The sequence below is a fragment of the Camelus ferus genome, chromosome 2 (genome assembly GCF_009834535.1).
Source record: "Camelus ferus isolate YT-003-E chromosome 2, BCGSAC_Cfer_1.0, whole genome shotgun sequence".
Lineage (NCBI taxonomy): Eukaryota > Metazoa > Chordata > Mammalia > Artiodactyla > Camelidae > Camelus > Camelus ferus.
Window position 1 is genome coordinate 17,707,399 of NC_045697.1, and position 21,168 is coordinate 17,728,566.

Sequence of the window (21,168 nt, forward strand, 5' to 3'; positions counted from 1 at the left end):
TGGTTCTCTAAGTGCTATTTATTGCCTCAATCTGCATTGCTTAAAGTCTGGAAACAACAAACACATTCATATTTGTGACAAAACATCTACCTACTCACGACTTGGCAAGCAATCATTAAAAAACAGCAATACAATACAGGATGCCTGTGCCACTGTCACGGCCAGGAGAGAAGCGCTGGATTGCTCCTTGACTGAGAGCCACTCATTTCACAGTCTCTGAAGTGAACCAGCTAACCAGGCAGAATATCCACCTGGAACCTCCCACAAAACCAGACCCTGTGAGCTTCCCAGTGGGCTACACCAGAGAGGCCATCTGGTCTCCTGAGTGCAGATGTGGTCCGGGGGACTCCGCCTGTCTGGCTCCAAATCTGGTCCCTCCAGAAGAGCTGGAGCCTCCCGCCCACACCCCCTGCCGCAGCCCGTACAGGATGAGCGCCCTGCGCACATGGCCCCTTGAGAGGGTGTGGGTTTCCTCTGCTAGCGTGCCGGGAGGAGGAGGCGCACTGCCGTCATGAGGACCCTGGGTTCTGCAATTCGGGGCTGCAGCACCTTTGGAAGGACTGCACTGGCAGCAGCAACGTCAGCCAGTCAACAAAGTAGGACTGTGACACGAGGAGGGAGGTAGGCAGGTGGGCAGGTGGCTAGGTGGGCAGGCTGGTATTCAATTACTTGAAATATTAAGTTGCCCAGAGGGCAACGACATGCATCAATCAACGAGCTGTCTCTAGGTTTCAAAGAACATCAGGACTTGTGTAAAGTCCTCTTTGACTCCACAAAATCCTACTTCAAAAACTACCGAATGCTCATCAGATGGAAATACCTGTTCTGTTGCTCTAAAGGACAGAATAAAAAGCACCGCTCTGTCTTTGGCCTGTCTGCTGGTTACCCACAGGCTCAAAGGACAGGTCCAGTGAAGCCGATGAGTCGCACAGAGCATCAAACAAGCACTGTTGCTCCGGCCACCGTGGGGGTCAGCTTTCAACCACAAGAGGAGAGGATGACTGTGTCACACTCCTGGCCCACAGCCCAGCCCCGGGCCTAGACATGTGTCAGCAGAACATTTTCTTTGTAGCGAAGGAAGCAATGTCAGAAGTTATTTTGTTAACACACCCGGGATGGACATCCATATGAGCCGGTGAAACAGCCGAGGCTGGGCTCTTAGGGGGGATTCGGGAATCTGGGATGGCTCAAAATAGCATTGCTGAGTATTAGCAGATTTTTAAAGTAATCAGCAGCAAATCTTTTCAGCTGACTTTGGCTTTAAGAGTTCTTATTAAAAAGACTACTAAAACGGAATGAGAAGGGCCCATAGTATGTTTGGTCTTTTTTTATTATTATCATTTCATCATAAGAGCTATCCTATCTTATCCGATTTTCTTCTTCCTCATTAAAAGAAAAAAAAAATAAAAGCACGTTACTTCCCTAGATGGTAAGAGTTAATGCTGTGCTCTTAGCAATTACAGGTTTTAAGATGACTTTTTACGTGGCAGAATGGATGTGTCATGCAGTTAGCCAACAAATGCAATCCCTGATTAAAACATGAGTTCTAAAAGTTTGAAAACCTCTAACTACTTCCCCAGTGCATTTTTAACGTCAGCACTGTGAACCTGGCTTCTTTTTTCTCCCCCTACCCCGCCCCACCCCACCTCGGTCCTCTCTTTTAAAAGGTAAAGCTGCGTGTCTTTTAAATTCACCAAGCACACCTTCACAAACTTAAGTCAACCACTATGTGTTCAAAAATCTTTGTTTTCCCTTTGAAACTGGATGCGAAAAAGAAATCTCTCCTGTCAGTGGAGACGGCTGTGAAGGAACGAGGCGCCTGCACATAAATCTCCTTAAATTTTTTGAAGAGCTGTTTCTCTTTATCCCACTGGTAGATCTGGGAGAACGTATAGTCACTCCCCAGGGCCAGGTAGTGATTATCTTTAAAGGAAAAGGGCTGCAGGGTCATGGCCCCCCGGGACGGAAGAGCCTGGATCTCCACAAACTGTTTACTGTTCCACCTCATGACCCTGGAGTCCCCGATGAAGCGGGTGAGGGAAAGGTAGAGGGTGTTCTGCATCCTAAAGCTCTTCACGGCCAGCACGTCCTCCATGTTGGGGATGTCACTATGGGGGACAAACTTCTTAGAGCTCTTATTCCACTGGAGGATGATGGGGACCTGGGAGCGGCTGGACAGGATCAGGTGTGACTTTCCATCTATGTCCACAAACTCCGCATCTGTGTCCCGGAACCACTCGTGCAGCGACTGGTACGAGTAGAAGCCTTTGCTGTTCCACTTATAAACGGTGGACAGGCCGGCTTTGGAGCTGTCGGCGATGACAAAGAATGTCTCGTCCTCGATCTGAAACAGCTCGATGTCGTTGGGCTTGGAGATGCGGGAGACTTCTATGTCTTGGAATTTGACAAACTTGGTCCAGCTCTCATCGTATCTGTAAATGTGAGAGCCACCAAAGAGCTGGGCCACCACCACGAAGACCTGGTCGTCGATGAGGATTGCCTTACAGCCCACGATGGACTGACCTGTGCTCCAAAAGAAAGGAGAGGGGGTTAGGGCTGCCACCGGGAAAAACGCTTGCCCAGCGTGAAACTGGAAGAACACTGTGCCAGTCTTCCAGAAAGTGAACCACGGGATGATTGCACCATCCAGCAATTCCGCTTCTGGGTCTATACCCAAAGCACTGAGAGTAGGCTCTTGGGGGGGTATTTGTACACCGCGTTGATAGCAGCATTATTCATAAAAGCCAAAAGGTAGAAACAAGCTGTGTCCGTTGACGAATGAATGGATACACAAATGGGGTAGATACACACAGTGGAATACTGTTCAGCCTTAAAAAGGAAGGACATTCTGACACATGCTGCATCCTGGGTGAATGTTGAAGACATTATGCTAAGTGAAATAAGCCAGTCACAAAAGACAAATAGTGTATGATGCCACTTATAAGAGGTAGCTGGAGGAGTCAGATTCTAGAGATAGACAGTAGAGGGGTCGTTGCCAGGGCTGGAGAGGAGGGGAGAATGGGAATTAGAGTTTAATGGGTACAGAATTTTGGCTTTTCAAGATGAAGAGTTCTAGAGATTGGTTGTACAGCAATGCGCATGTACTGAGCTGTACACTTAAATGCACTGAAGATGGTAAATTTATGTTATGTATGTTTCCCCACGATTAAAAAAACAGTTTTAATAGCACAGGGAACTATATTCAATATCTTTTGGTAACTTATGGTGAAAAAGAATATGAAAACAAATGTATGTCTGTTCCTATGTGACTGAAGCATTGTGCTGTACACCAGACATTGACACAACAGTGTAAACTGACCATACTTCAACAAAAATATTAAAAAATAATTTACAAATTAAATTAAATTAAAAAAAAATGTACTTCCATCAAAATAGGTAAGTGTTGGTCACATGGGCCTCTGGTGTCTTTAGCGGGAGACTCAGAATTCAGGAAATTCACCAACACATCAAGTGAATGTCTGCACGCTATTCCCAAGTCCAGAGGGCAGAATGAGGCACTTAAATGGGTTTCTTCTCTTGTGGGGTAAAAAGCTAGGAGTTGGGGCTCAGAGGCAGGAAGAAAAAAAATGTAATGAGGGCCCTTGATGACATAAGATCTTTTCTGATTTCTGGAGCCAAAAGCTGAGTGGAGGCCGAATAGATGAGTGTTAAACCCTGTGACTCTAGACCCCATGGACTTACAAGTTTTCTGACCCTGTGCCAGTGATCTCAGCTCTCTGTGCTCAGGCTCCTGCACTATCAAATGAGACTGAAGATGCTGCCAGCACTGGCCTTACAGAACCACTGTACAGACTAAGGGAGAAATTCCACGGTCAGTGCTTTTAGTACAGAGCTTGCACACACAGGAAGTGGTCAATAATTAGTAGCTATCGTCATTGGATAATTGAAGCAACTGTCTTGATAATCAAAAGCCCCAGTCCTTTAGCGATGGCCCATAGCAGCCTCTGCGGGAGTACCTGTAGATGAGCAATGACCTGAATGATCTAGCTCCGGCAGCACAAAACCAGAACTTTGCAGGGAAAGGGGGAACGTTTCCAGGTATGACTCTCCTGTTTGGGCCACCTCCCACCATCCTCTCCATCTGCACCCAGACCTCCAGACCCTCCGCTAACCCCCTCATTCCAGCCAGCAAGCAATAGGGCCACCCACCTCTCAGCACATTGACCCTCCATCTAGGTTATTCGATTAAAAGTTCTTTCTTTCACCTAATTTTCTAGGCAATTTGGACCAAAGTGAATTTGGTCTGTAAATTACAAGGGTAATTACCCAATTTCTGTCCTTGGTGTGAACTGGGTGTGGGCAGTGGAGGGCGTGGAACAGACGGACGGCGGGTGGTTTTTAGGGTGGGATTTACTTTTCTTTTTCACTACTTTGGCTTTCTTGCAAGAACCTGTTTCCTCTCCTTTGTTTAAAACTAATTATTGCGATTTTTCTTCTGAGTATAAAAGTTTTCAATGTTAATCAAAGCAAAATTTTAAAATAATAATAAGTAACACTTATAAAGTCCCTATATTAAGCATTTTACATGCATTTAGTCACTGAATCCTTACAACAACCTTATGGGGCTGGTACTATTATTAACATCATCATGATCCCCATTTTGTAAAGGGTAAAGCTGAGGCACAGAGAAGTTAAGTAACTTATACAGGGTCACACAGCTACAATGTGGTGGAACCTGGGATCCAAGTCCAGGTAATCTAGATCCAGTCTACACTCCACCACAAACGTACAAAAAAGTACAGAGAAGAAAATAAAAACCACTTGAACTTCAAATGCTGAAATAACACTTAATGTTCTGATTTTTTAAATTGCCAATTTCTGCACATACTTAAATGCATTTTAAAAATAGATTTGGGTTTATAGTATACATGGGATTTTGATAACCCACTCTTTTCCCTTGACCACTATGTTGTGAACATTTCCCCATACTACTGTATCTTCTACAACTTGATTTTTTAACACTACGTGGTTCCATTGCATGGATGCACCATATTTTATTTAACTAATCCCCTACTGTTGGACATTGCAGTTATTTCCAGTTTTTCATTATTGTAAGTAATATGCTTCCCTGTAGAGAAATCTTTTTTTGAAAACCATCTGGCAGTGTTCTTAAACATAGAGATTGCAGGGCAGATGTTGTACACATTTTTAAGGCTTCTTCTGGGTTTAAACTATCTAACTGCTCTCCAGAAACTGCACTGACTTCCACCTGCCAACACTCACTGAGGTGCATGATCCTCATCCCCTTCCCGAGTCCCTGGCCGTGGAGGTCCCTGCTACTCAGAAGTGTCCTCCAGCTCTGCTTATCTCAGCTGAGGGAATGTGTGAGACAGAAGGAATTTCTTTCCTGGAGATGCTCTGGAACACCTCTGTCCAGGTAAACACCTTTAATCAACAGAGTTGGCAGTAGCAGCAGGAATCTTCTTGTGTGTGTGCCTGTCTGTGTCTGAGTGTGCTTTAATCTAGAAAGAGAGATGCTGTAACATACTTAGTGAGCAGAAATCAAAAGGCAAACATAATTAACCAAAAATAGGGAAGCTGAGAGGAGACAGAGAGAGAAAAAAGGAGAAGATGTGAGGAGCAAATCTTTGGGGTGATTATGACCCTGGGTACCCCTCTCCCACTAGAAGATGGATGACCCTTTTGTACGATCCTCAGCAGGGCCACCAAAGAGGAAACAGGTGCCTCTCTCATTCCTTGGAGCCCCCGACGTGCTGGGCAAGGATGGAGCAAATCCTGCCCAGCCCTTGCTGACTCTGGGATCGCCCTGTGATCAAACAAGATGATAAACGAGGCAAGCATGGCCCTATGAGTGGGGAGCGGTCCACATCTATCTTGGTCTGGTTCAAGGCTGGGCCCTTGCTTATCCATCTGTCATCTGCCTAGCACCTGAGCTGCGGGGGCATTCCTTCACACCAGGCTGAATTCCAGCTGGTCCCACTCCTTCCAGCCATTCTCCCAACTTCTTCCCCTGCCTCCCACAGGCCAGTCCCTGCTGCTCCTGGCATTCCTATGCTTATGAAGGTTGTGCAGAAGTTTTCATTGAAGTCAAAGGGTTATGGTCTATGGGGGAAGAGGAGATGCTCCTATTTCTTTCAACATAAAATAGAGACAATAGTACACATGTTATGAGGTTGTCGTGAGATTGACATAAGAAGTGGCTTATAAATTACTGAGTACATAAATGTGAGTTGTCTTCCTCTATGTGAAAACTTTTGTGGCAGCAAATGTGATTTGTATTTAACAGAAATTCATGTATTTAGGCAGCAGACAGATATTTCATTCCAATCAGGTCATCAAGGAATGCTTCCTGGAGGAGACCGCATTGGAGCCTGGAGACTCAGGTGAAGGGAGAAATAAAAGAAAGTGAGCTGGTTGAATTGTAAGATGTGATAAAAAAAAAATCAGTAAGTGACAGGAAATTGACAATATATATTTGGCAAGGTGTGCTGGGACCCTGAGACAGGGTGCTGTGTGTTTTCATGAATTAAGAAGAGTAAAGGATCTGAAGTTGAGGGCTTTCCTTAATGGTGGTAGCAAGGAATGATAATCAAATATCTGTTTTTATCCCAAACTGATATCCCAACACTTGCTGAGTATTTACTATATGCCAGGCACCATGATAAGTGTTACATACTCTGCTCAGTTAAAGTTCCATGGGCCCAATATTCATGAAATTCCCATTTTACCAATGACAGGGGCTCATGAAAATTGAAACTTGTTCAAGGTTGTGGGGAAGGGGTATAGCTCAGTGGCAGAGCATGTGCCTAGCATGCACGAGGTCCCGTGTTCAATCCCCAGTACCTCCATTAAAAAAACAAAAACAAAAACAAAACCTGTCCAAGGTCACCAGCTAGAAAGATCTAGAGCCAGTTTTACAAAAAACCAGTGTGATGCTGGCATTCATAAGCTTAACTATCACACTTCTGTAGCTCATTTCTGGGGCTTGGCTGTGAAGAGGAGCCCAGTAGGTTTCATGTCCAGCTGCCCACTTCTCAGAAGATTTGGACTTCAGGACTGAGAAGCTGAGGAATCCATGGAAACCAACAAGGTCCAGCCTGGCTCTGGCTCCAGCCACTCCCACTCTGGCCTCACTGACCACTTCCTACCCACCAGCTCTGCAGCCTCCGCCAGGTCCAGGCCGCCAGCCCTCGCCTGAATTCTTGCAATAGCCATTCAGCTACTTGCTCTGATTGCACATTTGTCCTCTCCTTACACACAGCCCACTCCCAACCCGGCAGCTGGACACAACCTGCATCTTTCGGGCAGCCTGGCTGACCTCTCCTCCAAACCTTCTGTGACCTGGGTAAGAGCCCAAGCCCTTGGTGGGACCCGCCAGGCCCCCATGATCAGCCCTCTTGCCTCTCTGACTTTGTCTCCTGCAGCTCCCCCTGGATCATTCTGTCCAAGCCAACCAGCCACCTGGATATTTATCAAACAGGAACAATACCCTCCTGCCTCTGGACCTCTGCACTCACTCTTCCCTCTGTCTGTAACGCTCTTCCTGCCCGCTCTCCATGTGCATCAAGCCCTCATGCCCCACAGGTTTTATTCAAACAACACCTTCTTGATGCAGCCTTCACCAGACACTCTGCCTAAAATTTCAATCCTCCCCTGCCCAGCACTTCCAATCTTCCTTCCCCATCTTCTTTTCTCTTCTAAACACACTACTTTCTAATGTGCTGTGTGTATTACAATTATCTGTCTTTTGATTGTCTTTCTCTCTCTCCCATCATAATATAAACTCCTTGAAAATGGAGGTTTTCATCAGGCTTGTTCACTGCTGACCTCAGGGCCTAGACTGTGTCTGGCTCAGGGTGAGTGCTCATGAATCTCAGTGAATGAATGAATGAATGAATTACTTGATGAATCTGGGGGTGTGACCAGCTGCAGCGTGTGGCAAGGGCAGGCGGAGGGCAGTACTGTTCTCTCCTACCAAGGCCAACCTAGGAGAGGGAGGGGGTGGGATGCAGCTGTGACGGACCCTGGGCTCCACCTTGGAAGTCACAGTGGTGTGATTCAACACGCTCGCGCCTCCGTCTCTTCACTTGTAAAGATGAGAAGGAAGCAACATTAAGAACTGCCTGCTCTGTGCCTGGCCCTCTTAGAGTCCTCGCAACATCCATGGGAGGTACATCTCCTACCCATTTTACAGACAGAAAAACCGAGCCTCAAAGGCCGCAGCTACTTTCCTAGCAGATGGCGAAGTCAGGAGTAGAATCCACTTTCACAGGTTTTCACAACCTGAGCTCTTTATAGTCTAGACACCACCTCTCTCTTGAACAGAGGGCATCTGTCCTCTACCTATGGGCAGGGAGCCCGGAGTAACACCTCAAACAGCTGTTGTGAGTTCCAGTGAGACCAACCAGTGCCTTACCTCCTCCCATGGAGGGGAGGAAAGGAGGCTCAGGGGCCGGCTCACCCCGCCCTCATCCATCTTCAAAGTCGGAGACAAGAGGGCAGCAAAAATACACGTGGACAGCGAGTCCCTCTCTCACGTACATCTCAGAGACCTCTCCATGCTGCAAGGCCAGGCTCATTCTCAGCTCTGCTTTGTGCTTGAGAGGTTCCTAGGAGCCTCCAGATTTGGGAATTCTACCCAGATACACTTCTTGCTGCGGCAGCAAGATGCTGCTCGAACAGGACCAGCAATTACTAAAGGAAACCCTCTCATGGGGTAACAGGCCATGTGACACTGTCTGCAAAGTCAGTATTATAATCAGATGGCACTTCGATAAATGGGGAGTCTTTGAAAGATTATTCTGACTTTATCCACTTATTTAAGAAGCAAGTAGACAGTCCCTTTTTAGAAGAGATAAGACACTGGGATCCCCTGATAGCACTGAAAGAAGTGTTATTTTGTGTGTACTTACTAAGAGGAAGCAGCGATCATAGGACCTGGCAAGGGGGCAGTAGAAACAGCTACAGAATGTGTGTGTGTGTGCGTGTGTATCCGTGTGCGCGTTTGTATCCATGTGTGTGTGCATGTGTGTACATGAGCCCATGTGCATATTAGCATATTAGTTAACAGCTTAGCAAAAGTCAAAGGAATCATTTAGCTGCTGAAAAGCTGGTGCAGTCTTAGACTACCATAACTGCTCAAGATCCAGGGATTCTGGGGGCGACTTCTTAACAATTAGTGGGAAAACACTTCCCACCACAGGCCATCCATCACCCTCTTTACAAAAGGACCACCTACGACAAACAGAATCACCACCCGAGGCTTCCGTTCTCACCAATAACTGACCATGTCCAGAAAAAGTCGAAGAGATGAGGGTGGGTTGGAATGTGTTCCCAAATCGGACCAAGCCAGAGAGCCAAGCTCCCTCCCAGTGTGACAGAGAACATTTTTCACTCCCAGGCTTTAGGCCACGCTGACGTGAGGTCAGTACAACCAATCAAAGCCACAACACACCTGTAATATTGTCATAGCTCCGGAAATTCATCTCGATGTGGTCCCACTCCAGCACCATGCAGTTCTCCATGCTGGGTTGAGCGATGGCCACGTACACATCATTCTTGGAGTTGAACGTATCCACCGAAACCGACTGGTAGGGCAAAGTCTGATGAACAACAAAATCTGGGAATGGGTGTTTAAAAAAAACAAGTCTCAGTGAGATCTCTTGTGGGAATTACGGCCCACCATTCCCCTTCTACCTCCCCTCTCATCAGTTCCAAAGAGGACTGGGGCGGGGGGAGGACAGGAGAGAAGCAACACACATCACAGCACATCTCACTCTGGGAGATTCCAGAGGGTTTTGGCTTGCATGGCATTTGCAGACTGAATGCACAGCTGCCAATATAGCTTCTTTGAGATAAATAGTTCACAAGTTTGGCTAGAGGATCTCAAAGTTTTGAACAAATTTGGTGAGACCTGGCTTTCAAAAAGACAGGACAGAAAAGATGCTGCAGAGCGACATTCCTGAAACTAGCATGAAAATTACTCTGAAATAGGGCTGCGATGGTCAAATTCGTTGGAGAAACGCTGTATTTTTAGCTCTCTCAGAATAGCCCCAGGAGTAAAGAAAACTAAAAATAAACTTCCCAAAGGGCATGCTGCACTTTTGCAAACCACATCAAAACTCTCTGATAAGGTCTCAGAGGTTTATAAAGCCCACAGTGCAGGACAGTTAACCTAAGTATGTTTACTGGTTCCTGGACTCATAGCACCGTTAAGTACTGGCTGTGCCTGGGATCGGGACAGAGTTCTGCAGCTAAACAAACAGTTACAAGAGATCTATTAGATTTTCAAGCAACCTAGAAGCCGTCCTACTTGAGCATGCATCCTGCTCTTACATTTAGTGGTAAGTCGATACCTGCCATCCGTATTGCTCCCCTGAGCTACAATGACTCACTGTATGACGTCTTCGGAGGGAACATACAATTTTATCAAGGAACAGGGTTAGCATGCCCTTGGATGCAAGACTAGTTAGTGTGTGGGATAGCTGGAGAACCAATAAAGAAAGAAGTTTAAAAAAAAAAGAAACATAACACTAATAAAGTTTAAGGTAAGTTATTTCTTTGGCCAGAGATCTTTCAGTATGCACTGCTTCTTGGCAGGCTAAAGGCGCCCAGGGTAAAATGATGGCTGATATCTAGCTTAGGAAAGTTGTTCCCATGAGAAAATCCTGGCTTTGCCCACCTCTTCACCACCCAATCCTTATCCATGCCCTCTCGAGCCCCAACTCCTCTGCAGAACTTCCCTGGCTGGTCCAATCACGGTGCTCCTCCTAACTCACTGGACTCATAACCAGGCTCTGTTGTTTACATCTGATTATTCACAATGACTGAATCTCCAACACAGCTGCATCAGAGTCAGATCTGGAGAAATGGGGGAGATCTTAGAGCCCAGAGTCATTTTACAGAGCCAGAAGCTGGATCTCAGAGAGGGTGCATGCCCGACCATAGCCACACAGCCAGTGTGGTATGTCTCCTGAACCCAGGGCTTCCTAAGGAAGGGCCTGGGTCCTACACTTCTCAGAGACCCCATGACACAAGCCCACAGCAACCACTCAAGAAATAACGGACTCAGAAGACTCATAAAAGATGTTAAATGAGAAAGCCATTAAAGGGTAGTGAGGCCACCCAGTAGTGAGCAAGGAGGGCCAGTGCAAAAGGACTAGAGGCAAGAAAGGGGGCAGAGCAACGGAGCAGGTGTTGAGGTGGGAGGCAAGGTGCTGGCGTGGGAAGAGCAGGTGACGGTCAGGGGGCAGGAGAGGGGGCAGGGCTGAGGAGGGAGGGCGGGTGAGGCACTGGAAAGAACGCTGCGCCTAGAGTCAGACCACCTGAGACCACTTCCTGTGCTGGTGACCCTGGGTGCTGTGCACTTGCTCTGACAGGGCCTCCATTCACTTATCCACAACTTGGGGCAACGATACCTACCACCCAAGCTCGACGGCGGGGACAGATTGGGTCACGCTGGTGGACATGCCAACCTCAGGGTTCAGCACACAGCAGGCACTTGATAAACATGTTATTAAGGTCCAAGAAAGGACAGTCCCCTCCGCTGTCCTCGCCATCACCGGGTTGTCTCTTGAGGGAGTGTCCATTTTAATGGCATCTGAGATAAAATGCTGAAGCTTTGACTCTGCCTTTCTGCTGAGTGACCTTGGAAAGGTTACCCAAACTCTCTCTCTGCCTCAGTTTCCTTGTCATATATCATGACTCATACTCATGTGGAACGGTGCCCAGCACAAGGTGCATGCTCAATACATGCTCCTTTTGGAGGTGCCCTCTCAGGCTGAGTGGACAGGAGCTGCTTCATAAATCCTTGCTGGCTCGATGTGCGCGGCAGGGGCAGGGCTGGCCGCGCCCTCTGCGCACTCTAAAGACTGTGGGTGGGGGGAGGACGGGGGCTGAATGAATGAGGCTGGCAGGTGCAGGGAGAAGAGGGAGAAGCAAAGAGGAGGCTGCCTCTGCACCCGACCGCAAGAAGTGGCCAAGGACAGCAGGGACAGGCGGCAAGAGTGGAGGAGGTCCCCTCCCCCCACTGCGGGGCGCGGTGCCGCCTGAAGAGCGGGGGCGGGTGAAAAAGACTGGCGGCTACCCTGCCGGCACCTGCAGCTCCAGGACCGCAGGCAAGACACTTGAGCCTCGGGGTCCCCAGGAGTAAAAGGATACGGGTAACGTCTATCTCAGAAGGTTGCTGTCGAGACTAAGTAAGAGTAAGTGTTGCTGCACAGCCTCATCTAGGCTCATCCCTCTGGAGCCTGACCTACTCCCTAACAGTGACAGTATGAGGCTGCCTGCCTGAAGACTTAGGGGAGAGTCAGAATGGCTCCCCGCTCCCCCTCCTCCATCAAGTACCCCCCCCCCCCCGAATCCAGCGTGACTGGATCAAAGACTGAAAACTGAAACCCCCCCCTTAGTTCTCTCCTGCAGGCACTGGCAGCCCTAGTGTGGAACTCAGAATGCACTCGGGGGACGAGAGGTTTCCATGTTCACGTGTAGGGAAATGGAAAAAGGGAAATGCGAGCAGGCACTGTCTCCTTCCTTTTCTGCAAAGGGCGAGGACCAGAGAATACAGCTGTGTTCGTCTAGTTACAGCCAAGAAGGCTATAAACCCCTCCCACATCTCCAGCGGCCTTGTCTCATCCAAGTCTCCCAAGGCTCCAAACACTCCTGGGATGTCTGCGACCCCATCTGCTGGTTCTCACTAGTCTCCGGCTGCACTTTGAATTCTCACGAACACAAACATTCCTTAGCTTAAAAACGTAGGTCGTTTAGAGTGCAGGCCAAAAAGTTTGTTTTGTATTTAAAAATCCCAGAATGAGAGAGAGCTGCCCAGACAGAGAGCATTTTACAAATCTTGCCTTTAATGGTGCTATTTTCATTTATTTCCCCTAAACGTTGTCTTCATAATATTCTCTATATACTGACTATCTGGTACAGCACAGACTGTTAAATCATTTAAATGACAAACCTAATTCTTAATAGGAGACCTTTCACCTCCCTTGCCTACCCCCGCTCGCCCCCAAAAAAGGGAGAAGGAAGAGTAGGGAGGAAGAAAAGAAGGGAAAGAAGAAACAATATGATTGATGAATGTGTGTTTGTGTGAGTGGGGGCAGAGACTCAAGGAAATTAAACATCTTCCCCCAGCCCCGTTGTAAGTTATCTTTCACAAACGGCCAAAGCACATTCACTGTGGAAAGATCTCAGACAATGCACATATTGATATGACATCAATTTACTAGTGTTAAAGTATTAATGGCCTTCTCTGCAGAAAAGCCCTGCCACCTCCATTCACATTGGATTAAGTTCATGATGTCAGTGGGACTCTTACAATTTAGGCCTTGCTCCCGCTGGAATCAACAGATTTTTACACAGCTATTTATAGCACTTGCAGAAAATAAATTATACATGATGCTGATCCTATTGGGAGAGAAACTGCATATTAATGCGTTATTTCTCTTTGCATTTTCATCAGCCCTGAAACAGGGAAGCTAACGGGACAATTAGGATGCAAAATTCACTCCCTCTGAGGAATTTAGTGAATTATCCACCTAACATGGGGAATCATGAGTAGGTAACAGGGATTTCTGAGGTGGTTAAAAATAGACTTGAATCAGTGGGTTATGGAAGGGCTGTGATTAATCTGGAGTGCTGAAACCGTCCAGGGTGGCTTTGTGGTGTTAATTATACCCCTGCGCTGAGGAGCAGGATGGTAATAGTACCTCCTTCGCCCTGGGAAGAACAAGGTGAGAAGGTAGTACATTCTACCTGAAGAATGTACTCTTTTCCTAAAACCCTGAGCTAAGAAAATGTGCTCCTTCCCAAATCTCGCGTGAGAACTCGGTCATGGTACAATGACTCTCAGACTTGGCTTTCCAACTTCCATCCATCCTCACACATTTCCCTCCCGGCCTTAAATAAAGCACCAGAGGATGAGGCTTGATCTGAGCAGAAGGCAGGAACACCCCAAACTCACAATTTATTGACCTAGCTCTTACAAGGCAGGGACAATATTTGGGGGTGGGTCACAACTTGGTGGCACCATTTTTTCATGATGGAAGAAACTGTAAGAGCTCATTTGTCCATGAGTCTTACAGGGATAAAACAATAGCAAAGCCAGAATCATCATCTCGCTGTTACCAGGGAGAGGTGCTGACTTTGTAAATTTTAGCAGGAAGCTTGTTAGCAAAGGTTAGTTACGTAGAAGAGAATGCCCAAAATGTGCTGAGGGGCTCACGCTGCCTCAGAGGTTCTGGGCTTAGGACAGGTTCCTAGCTCCCAAGGGCCCTTAGAGCCCAAGCCATCTTTCTCTGAGATTGGCAAAGTTTTCACACACTAAGGCCAGGTCTGAATAGAACAAAGGAAAAGCTGCTCACTTCAGTCTGGGCTTTGGGGAACTCTCCAAAAAAACGAGAAGAGGCAGAGAGGAGCCCCAGCAAGCTGTGGTTTCGCATTTCATACAGCGCGGCTTTGAATGCCATCTTTTGGTGCAAACGTCATTGACCGTGACCTCTGATTTATTGCACTGCTCTACAGTACAGTACATAACCCCTCAGTGGCCTCAGCTGGTTAAAGGGCACCTGCCAATTACACAGCTGAGTAAGTCCCTGTCCAGGGATGAAAGACAAGGGCATGTCCGTAAGACCGCAGGTTTCCTCCCAAAAAAGAGCAGAACTTGTAGGGCCCCTCATTTACCAGAGATCCCCAGAAATAATCTTTACTTTGTGGATGTTTATTTGTTCTGGGGGTAGCAGTGGGACTAGCCTAAATGTGATATTTTGTTCTTGGAGTTTTTTGTCTTTTGAGTTTCTGTAACTATTTTCTGAGTTCTCATTCCTGTGGCTTCCACTGACGTGCCCTGAGGCTTTGTAGATATCAGCTCTCAGCCTGAATGTTTATTTTTCTAAGTCTGGTAAGCAGGTTTCATACTGTGGATTGATCCACTCTCCTTTAAAATCTGGCCTGAGAAGCTGTAGGAACTCCACCTAAGCCTTTCACATGGAGACACTCACCTGCTCTCTACAAGATCTGACATCAGAGGCAGTTAGCATTATAATTTTATCTTGTAACCTGAAAAATGTATAAACTGAAGCCTGAGGCAGGCTGTGGAAAACAAAATCAAACTTTCTTTACATTTTTTTCCCCAATGTAAGTTTTCCCTTTTGACAACTAGTTGTTAACATGTATTTCTACTTTGTCATTTGTTATGACTTACCTAGCTTTCTCATGTTACATGGAACTACAAAAGCAATTTATAGATTTTAAATTATTAGTTAAATGTTCAACAAGTTATCAGTTAAATGTTCAATAACTTTCATATTATTCATTCAAGAGAACAATGATTTAGGTTTCTCCTCACTGTCTTTCCATGAAGCCCAGGATGACATGAAAATGTTCTCATGCCAAACTCACTAGTTTATACTTTTGGCCTTTAAAAAAAAATCTTTAGAGAAATTTGAATTTTGTAAAGAATCAAAAAGAATCAAAGTTAAAGCCAGTGCAGTTAACAAAAATCTTCCCAAACCACTGAGAAATTTTCCTCGCCACATCAATTAAATTTCCCCTAAAATAATTTTTATACACAACTTTTACCCTCATGTCGTTGACAATCTAAAAAAAGACAAAGGATTTTTTTTTTTATGGAGGTACTGGGGATTAGAACCCAGGACCTCAAGCATGCTAAACATATGCTTTACCACTGAGCTATACCCCAAGCCCCTGGGATTATTCTAAATATCAGACTTCAATGCTAGAGGTTCTGAATACCTGTAGTTGTGCATTCATAGTCGAAGCTGGTCACGTCATTCAGCTTCTTTTCCTGATATTCCGGTGGACCGATACACAGGACATCAGACACGGTGGAATTTGTCATCTTCAACCACAGATACAACCACTTGGCTTTGCAGTCACATTCGAACTTATTGCCCCTTAAATCTCTAAGAAAATAAAACAAAACAAACACATACACAGAAAAAAAGACATGTCAGAAACATTTTGACAGTAACATGAAACTCCAGAATTCTTAACATCCTGACATATTTAATAATGCCCAAAAATGGAATTTTTTAAAAATTGTATTTAATGCATTTGATTTCTTGCACTTATCACTGACTTTACCTAACGCTTTTCAGTGACCACAATTTTAACCGTATAGCACACAGAGAGTGCTTGGTGTTGACATAGCAGCATTTCTCCAGATCCTCTTGAAATTGTCAGCATGCCGTGCTGGAAATGGGGGAGGGGCGGCAGAAGGTGGCACCCCTCCCCCCCCAGCACAGGTTCTCACAAGTAAAAACAGGACATTACAGGAAGAGAGCTTTGACAAAGAACACAACTGAAATGTTAAGATCTTGTTAAACTTTGCCCAGGAAGAAATGACAAACGCTGAAAGGTAAAACAGCTGGATACGCTATGGGTCTCTGGGAGAAAGGAGACCTCCCCCTCAAGCGTGCCGAATTACCACTGGCCTGATGCTACTAAGTATGTTCCAAAACGGCAAAATCGAACATAGTACAAACTATATGCTGTTTCCCAGTATTTTCTATGTTGTCATAGATTTTTAGCTGCAATGTTAAAGAACAATGCAGTATAGGAGGAGAAGGGATGTAAAGACAAGGACACATAAACTTAATTTTCATTACTTACAGTTCAATCAGAGAGTCTAAATCACTGAAGACATCCCTCGGGAGTGCTTTTATGTGGTTATTGGCCAAAGAACTAGAACAAGAAGTCACATTTTAATGCGGTTATTATCTTCATGCCCTGTCACTCTGAAGTCCCTTAAATAAATTAAGTGATTTAAAACAGAACTCTCAACTTCTTCAGCACAAGGAATTTCAATTTATGGTTTTGGTCATCGATGCTGAGATAAATGAACTGAGTTATACAAAAATAACATGATAGATGCTGGAGTGCACAATGTATGTTTTTGTTCTGTTTTTTAAAATAAGCATTTATTAAGTGCTTGATATACATTTATTAAACCTCAGATGGCATCTCACCTTTCTCGGAATAAAAGTCAAAATCCCTTTGATGGCACCCAAGACCTCCATTGTTTAGTTACCTCCATCGCCACTGTGGGACGGAATCTCTGACTACTCAGAGTGCCCCATGGGTTCCTCTGCTGTTCCACTGAAAGGCTAGGCACACTCCCAGCTCAAGGTCTCTGAACTTGGTGTTCATCTGCCTAAACGCTCTTGCATTCTAGATATCCCCGTGGTTCATCCATCACCTCCTTTAGATCTGCCCTCAACTGTCACCACCTTCCCTCACCTCTACACAACTCCCTTCCTTACTCTGTTGCTCTTCATTGTACCACTGTCACTAAGCATACAGTATACACTCACGACCTATTTGTTTACTGGCTGTGTATTCTCCCGATTTGTAAGCAACATGAGGACAGAGATTTTTGTCTGTCCACATCTGTATGCCTTGCGTCTAGAGCAGTGCTTGGCACAAAGTGGGTACTCAGTCAGTCTTTCTGAATGAATGATTTAAGCACTAAAATGAGGATGATAAAAGGCGGATGTATAGTCTCGTCCGAAGAAGTTCCCTAATGGTCCATCTAAGTGAATTTTATTACTTAGGAGTATAAAAAAGGACTCAGTGAATACTCTTTCATAAAGAATCTCAGCTCTAACCCTAATGATAATATATAATCTCAGCGAACAACCATGTTTAGGGAATGATTGATTGTGACCAATTTCATTTTCTCATTAATGAAGGTTGACCAGAAACCATTTTGCATTTTTGCTCTTGGTGTTAAAGATTTGTCTAAAATATCCTAATCTACTCCCCATCTCCAGGAAGTAGACTTGAACAGACATCATCAAGTCTTTCTCTGATGATTCAGGATCATGCAGTGCCCTGTCATCATCCTGCTGAAGATGGATTTCCACCGTGCTGGGCTGTTGACGCAGAAAGAGGGTAGGCATTGAAACCCCGTACATCAAATCTGATTTCCCCTGCGTGCCATGCCCTGAGGTGAGTCGGCCAAAAACCTGATGCTGACTTTTGTTTTTTACACATTTGAGTACAAACAACAAAACCTATAAATGATAATCAGCATGTAGACAATTCACCACCAACCTCTTTAAAAATGAAAGAATGAAATTACTCTTTTGTAGCATTATAATTACCCATCCCAGAAGCAGGGATGAAGGGGAGTTCCTCCGTAGAGTCAGCTAGGGGAGAAAGCTTTGTGCCCATTTTTAATCCAAACATTCTTGCTGCATGATACCAACAGAATATGAGGAGGAACTACAGTTTCTGAATTAAACCCCTTCTCATCCAGGTAACCACAAATGGATTAAAATATAATTTTATGTATTATTTTTATCTTTCTTTCCTAAATTGGTCCATTTTTAAAGATGTTGGAAAACAGGCTGAACAGACTATAGATTGAAATCATAACTACAGACTGAGAGTATAGATTACAGATTGTAATCCAATTGAACATTCTCTAGAAGTAGCTTTTTGAAATTTAAAAAGGAGATGTTTGTTTTGATTTTTTTTTCTGGTTGATGGTTACTCGTTCTGGAAAGTAAAGTATAATTTTTAGCTAATTAAAGGTTAACAGTTTAGCTAATACTTTTTAGTGAATTTTAATCTATTCTATTGAAATGATAAGCATACACGGAATGGTCAAGGCCAAAAAAAAGCAGAATATGTAGCAACTGTTCCAAGTGTTCCATTTGGATTTCAGAAAGCTGAATTATTTAGATGGACTATCCACCGCCCTCACACTCAATGCATAACATCTCACTTTCCACTTCATTTTTGTCTACAAATTCACGGCACTTACTTCGAAAACTACTTAACAGCAACCTGTCCCTTGGGCTTCACGAGACTGCTGGAAAACAAATGCCCTAGATTTTAGTTACAGATTGGCACTGCTCCTTCAGAGCTCTGAAACCTGATCTATGTTTCTTTACATATGAATGCGAGTCTGTAGGTGTTGGAAAAGTTCATAAAGAGACAAAAATCAGATACTTAAACAAGCAAATTCCAGACAGCGACTCCTTTGAGCAAAGGCATGAACTTTGAGAGGTGATGTGTTCTCTTTGCTTAGAAATTTACAGAAGGGGGGATGGGGTGGGGTGGGAGGATCAATTCACTCTTTAAACAGTGTATTAAATGCTTTCATTACTCCGTACATCTCCGGCCTAGAGGAGTCAACTTTAAAAGTCTCAAGACTTGCCCTGAAGAAGAGTATATGTGGGAAATCCAGTTTATGAAACCCACCAGACAGCCAATGAATCAGAAAGAATGTCGTGCCGGCTTAGCCCTGAGCGAGATGATGGGGTAAGAGCAGACCTAATGGAAGATCCACATGGGCCCTGCCCTCAGGGGCTTTCAACACAGCTGGGGAGATAAAACTAACATCCGTGAAACCCCAGCCAATATGGCCAGGGTCTACAGCAAAGGTTGTGTGGAGTCAACTGGGAAGGCTGCTAGACGGACGGAGGGGAGATCAGGAGTGTCTCCAGGGAGAAGATAGAATTTAATCTGGACTATGAAGGAAAAGGCAGATTCCAGGAGATTGTGGGGAGACGAAACCGTATCCCGGGCAAGGGAAAGGACCGGAAACAGAATGAAGTGGGTGAGCTCGGGGCCCACTGCGAGCCCAGTGTTGTGAGGACATGCAGGGAAATGAGGCTGGAGAGCTGGAGAGAGAGGGCCCCGTAGGCTTGACTATGGGATGGTAATGCAAGCTGGACAGACCTAGATTGCCTCTAACGTGTCAGATGTGCTCTGGGCCCAAGCAGAGGACTCCTTTGTTCCCTCTGTGCCCCCTGAGTGTCACACAGACAAGGAGGTACCTCTTACACTTAAGCACACATATGGGTAATACACAGCATGTGGTTGTATGTGCAAATACACAAACATGCACACACAAAGCATTACGCACACACATGCAGAGAAGTCCATGCACCCAAGGGCCCACGTGTACAAAGATATGCAAACAGACATGCACAGCACCTGCATGTTCACACCTGTTCTCAGACCAGGGACCCGCAGCCGAGCGGTCAAATGAAAGCAGATATCTGGGTAAACTCAGCCAGTCACAGGAGCTTTGCTTTAGGTTCATAATCTGCCCAGAGCCTTTGCTCAAAAACAAAGCCCCTCATTCCTGACTTCTGGGAGCCGGATTTGTCTGGCCACAGCTGCTCCTCTCCAGACACCCGCAGCTGTCTTCCTAGCACACCCTGTCTAGCCACCCAAACTGCCAAGGCTATGCGGCAGCCCTTAGAGAAAACTGAGACGTCTGCAGGAGGGAGGGAGGGAGTGACGCTGCTGTTGTGAACAACTGCAATGACAACAATGCCAACTAGACCTTGATCATCTACCCTGGATAGCGGGCTGGATGCGTTGCAAACAAGCATTAACCCACTACGTGCAGCAATTTTATGAGGTCAGTATAACCATCTCCATTTTTAAGGATGAGAAAAGGGAGGCTCAAAAAAGGCTAAATAATATTAACCAATAGAGGCTTTGAGATTTGAACCGAAGTCTGTGCGACTCAAAGCCCTTTACAAGAAGATGGGGATTTGGCATCTAGGTTGAATCTGTAAAAAGCAATCAAGGCTTTTACTGGAGGGAAAGAAAACCTGGAGGAATAGTGCCGACAAGAGTGAGCCGCTCTCCAGGACCCCCATGCTGATGCAGAGGTTTGTACCCCCACTTCCGTTCCCTCATCTCCTTACTCTACAAGCTGTAACTCAGGCAGGACTTCCCATTGGTAGGATTCCAGAATCAAGTGCTCGCTGAGCCTGTGGACAGACACCTTTGCCTCTCTCAGGGACTGGTGTGAATGATTATGATTATCTCTTTAGATGCTGTATAAGTCAACGTTACACACACTGGAGATTCTACCCCCCCCGCCCCGCCCAATACTCCCATCCAAAGCTCTCCAATTTCCCCAATTTTCCTTTTACCACAGACAAGCTGACTATGGAGATGAGATACGTTATCCTACTCAAACACAAAATATCCGTCACGCAAATGGAACTTGGTTCCTGGCTAATAAATTGCTCCTACCGAGACAATGACTATGGTCACATTTTCATAAACACAGCTACTACTTTTTCCAGTTTTCTAAATTTGCTAAGTGTGTGTGTGTGCTTACTTCATTCGATATGTCAATTCAAATCCATTTGTTTAATTTTTTTCTCCAGAAAGCTATTAAAGAACCCA

At 45.5% G+C, this 21,168-nt stretch overlaps 1 protein-coding gene across 1 annotated transcript in view; it reads right to left on the reverse strand.

Moving 5' to 3' along the window:
* LGI2 (leucine rich repeat LGI family member 2) overlaps positions 1–21,168 on the reverse strand; it is a 27,828-nt gene continuing 6,660 nt past the window's right edge. The window contains exons 5-8 of the mRNA XM_032495043.1: positions 16,618–16,689; positions 15,739–15,908; positions 9,437–9,601; positions 1–2,523 (exon numbers count right to left, since the gene is read on the reverse strand). Coding sequence (XP_032350934.1) covers positions 1,706–2,523; positions 9,437–9,601; positions 15,739–15,908; positions 16,618–16,689 — 1,225 coding nt within the window. The 3' untranslated portion in view covers positions 1–1,705. The remainder of the gene's footprint in view (positions 2,524–9,436; positions 9,602–15,738; positions 15,909–16,617; positions 16,690–21,168) is intronic.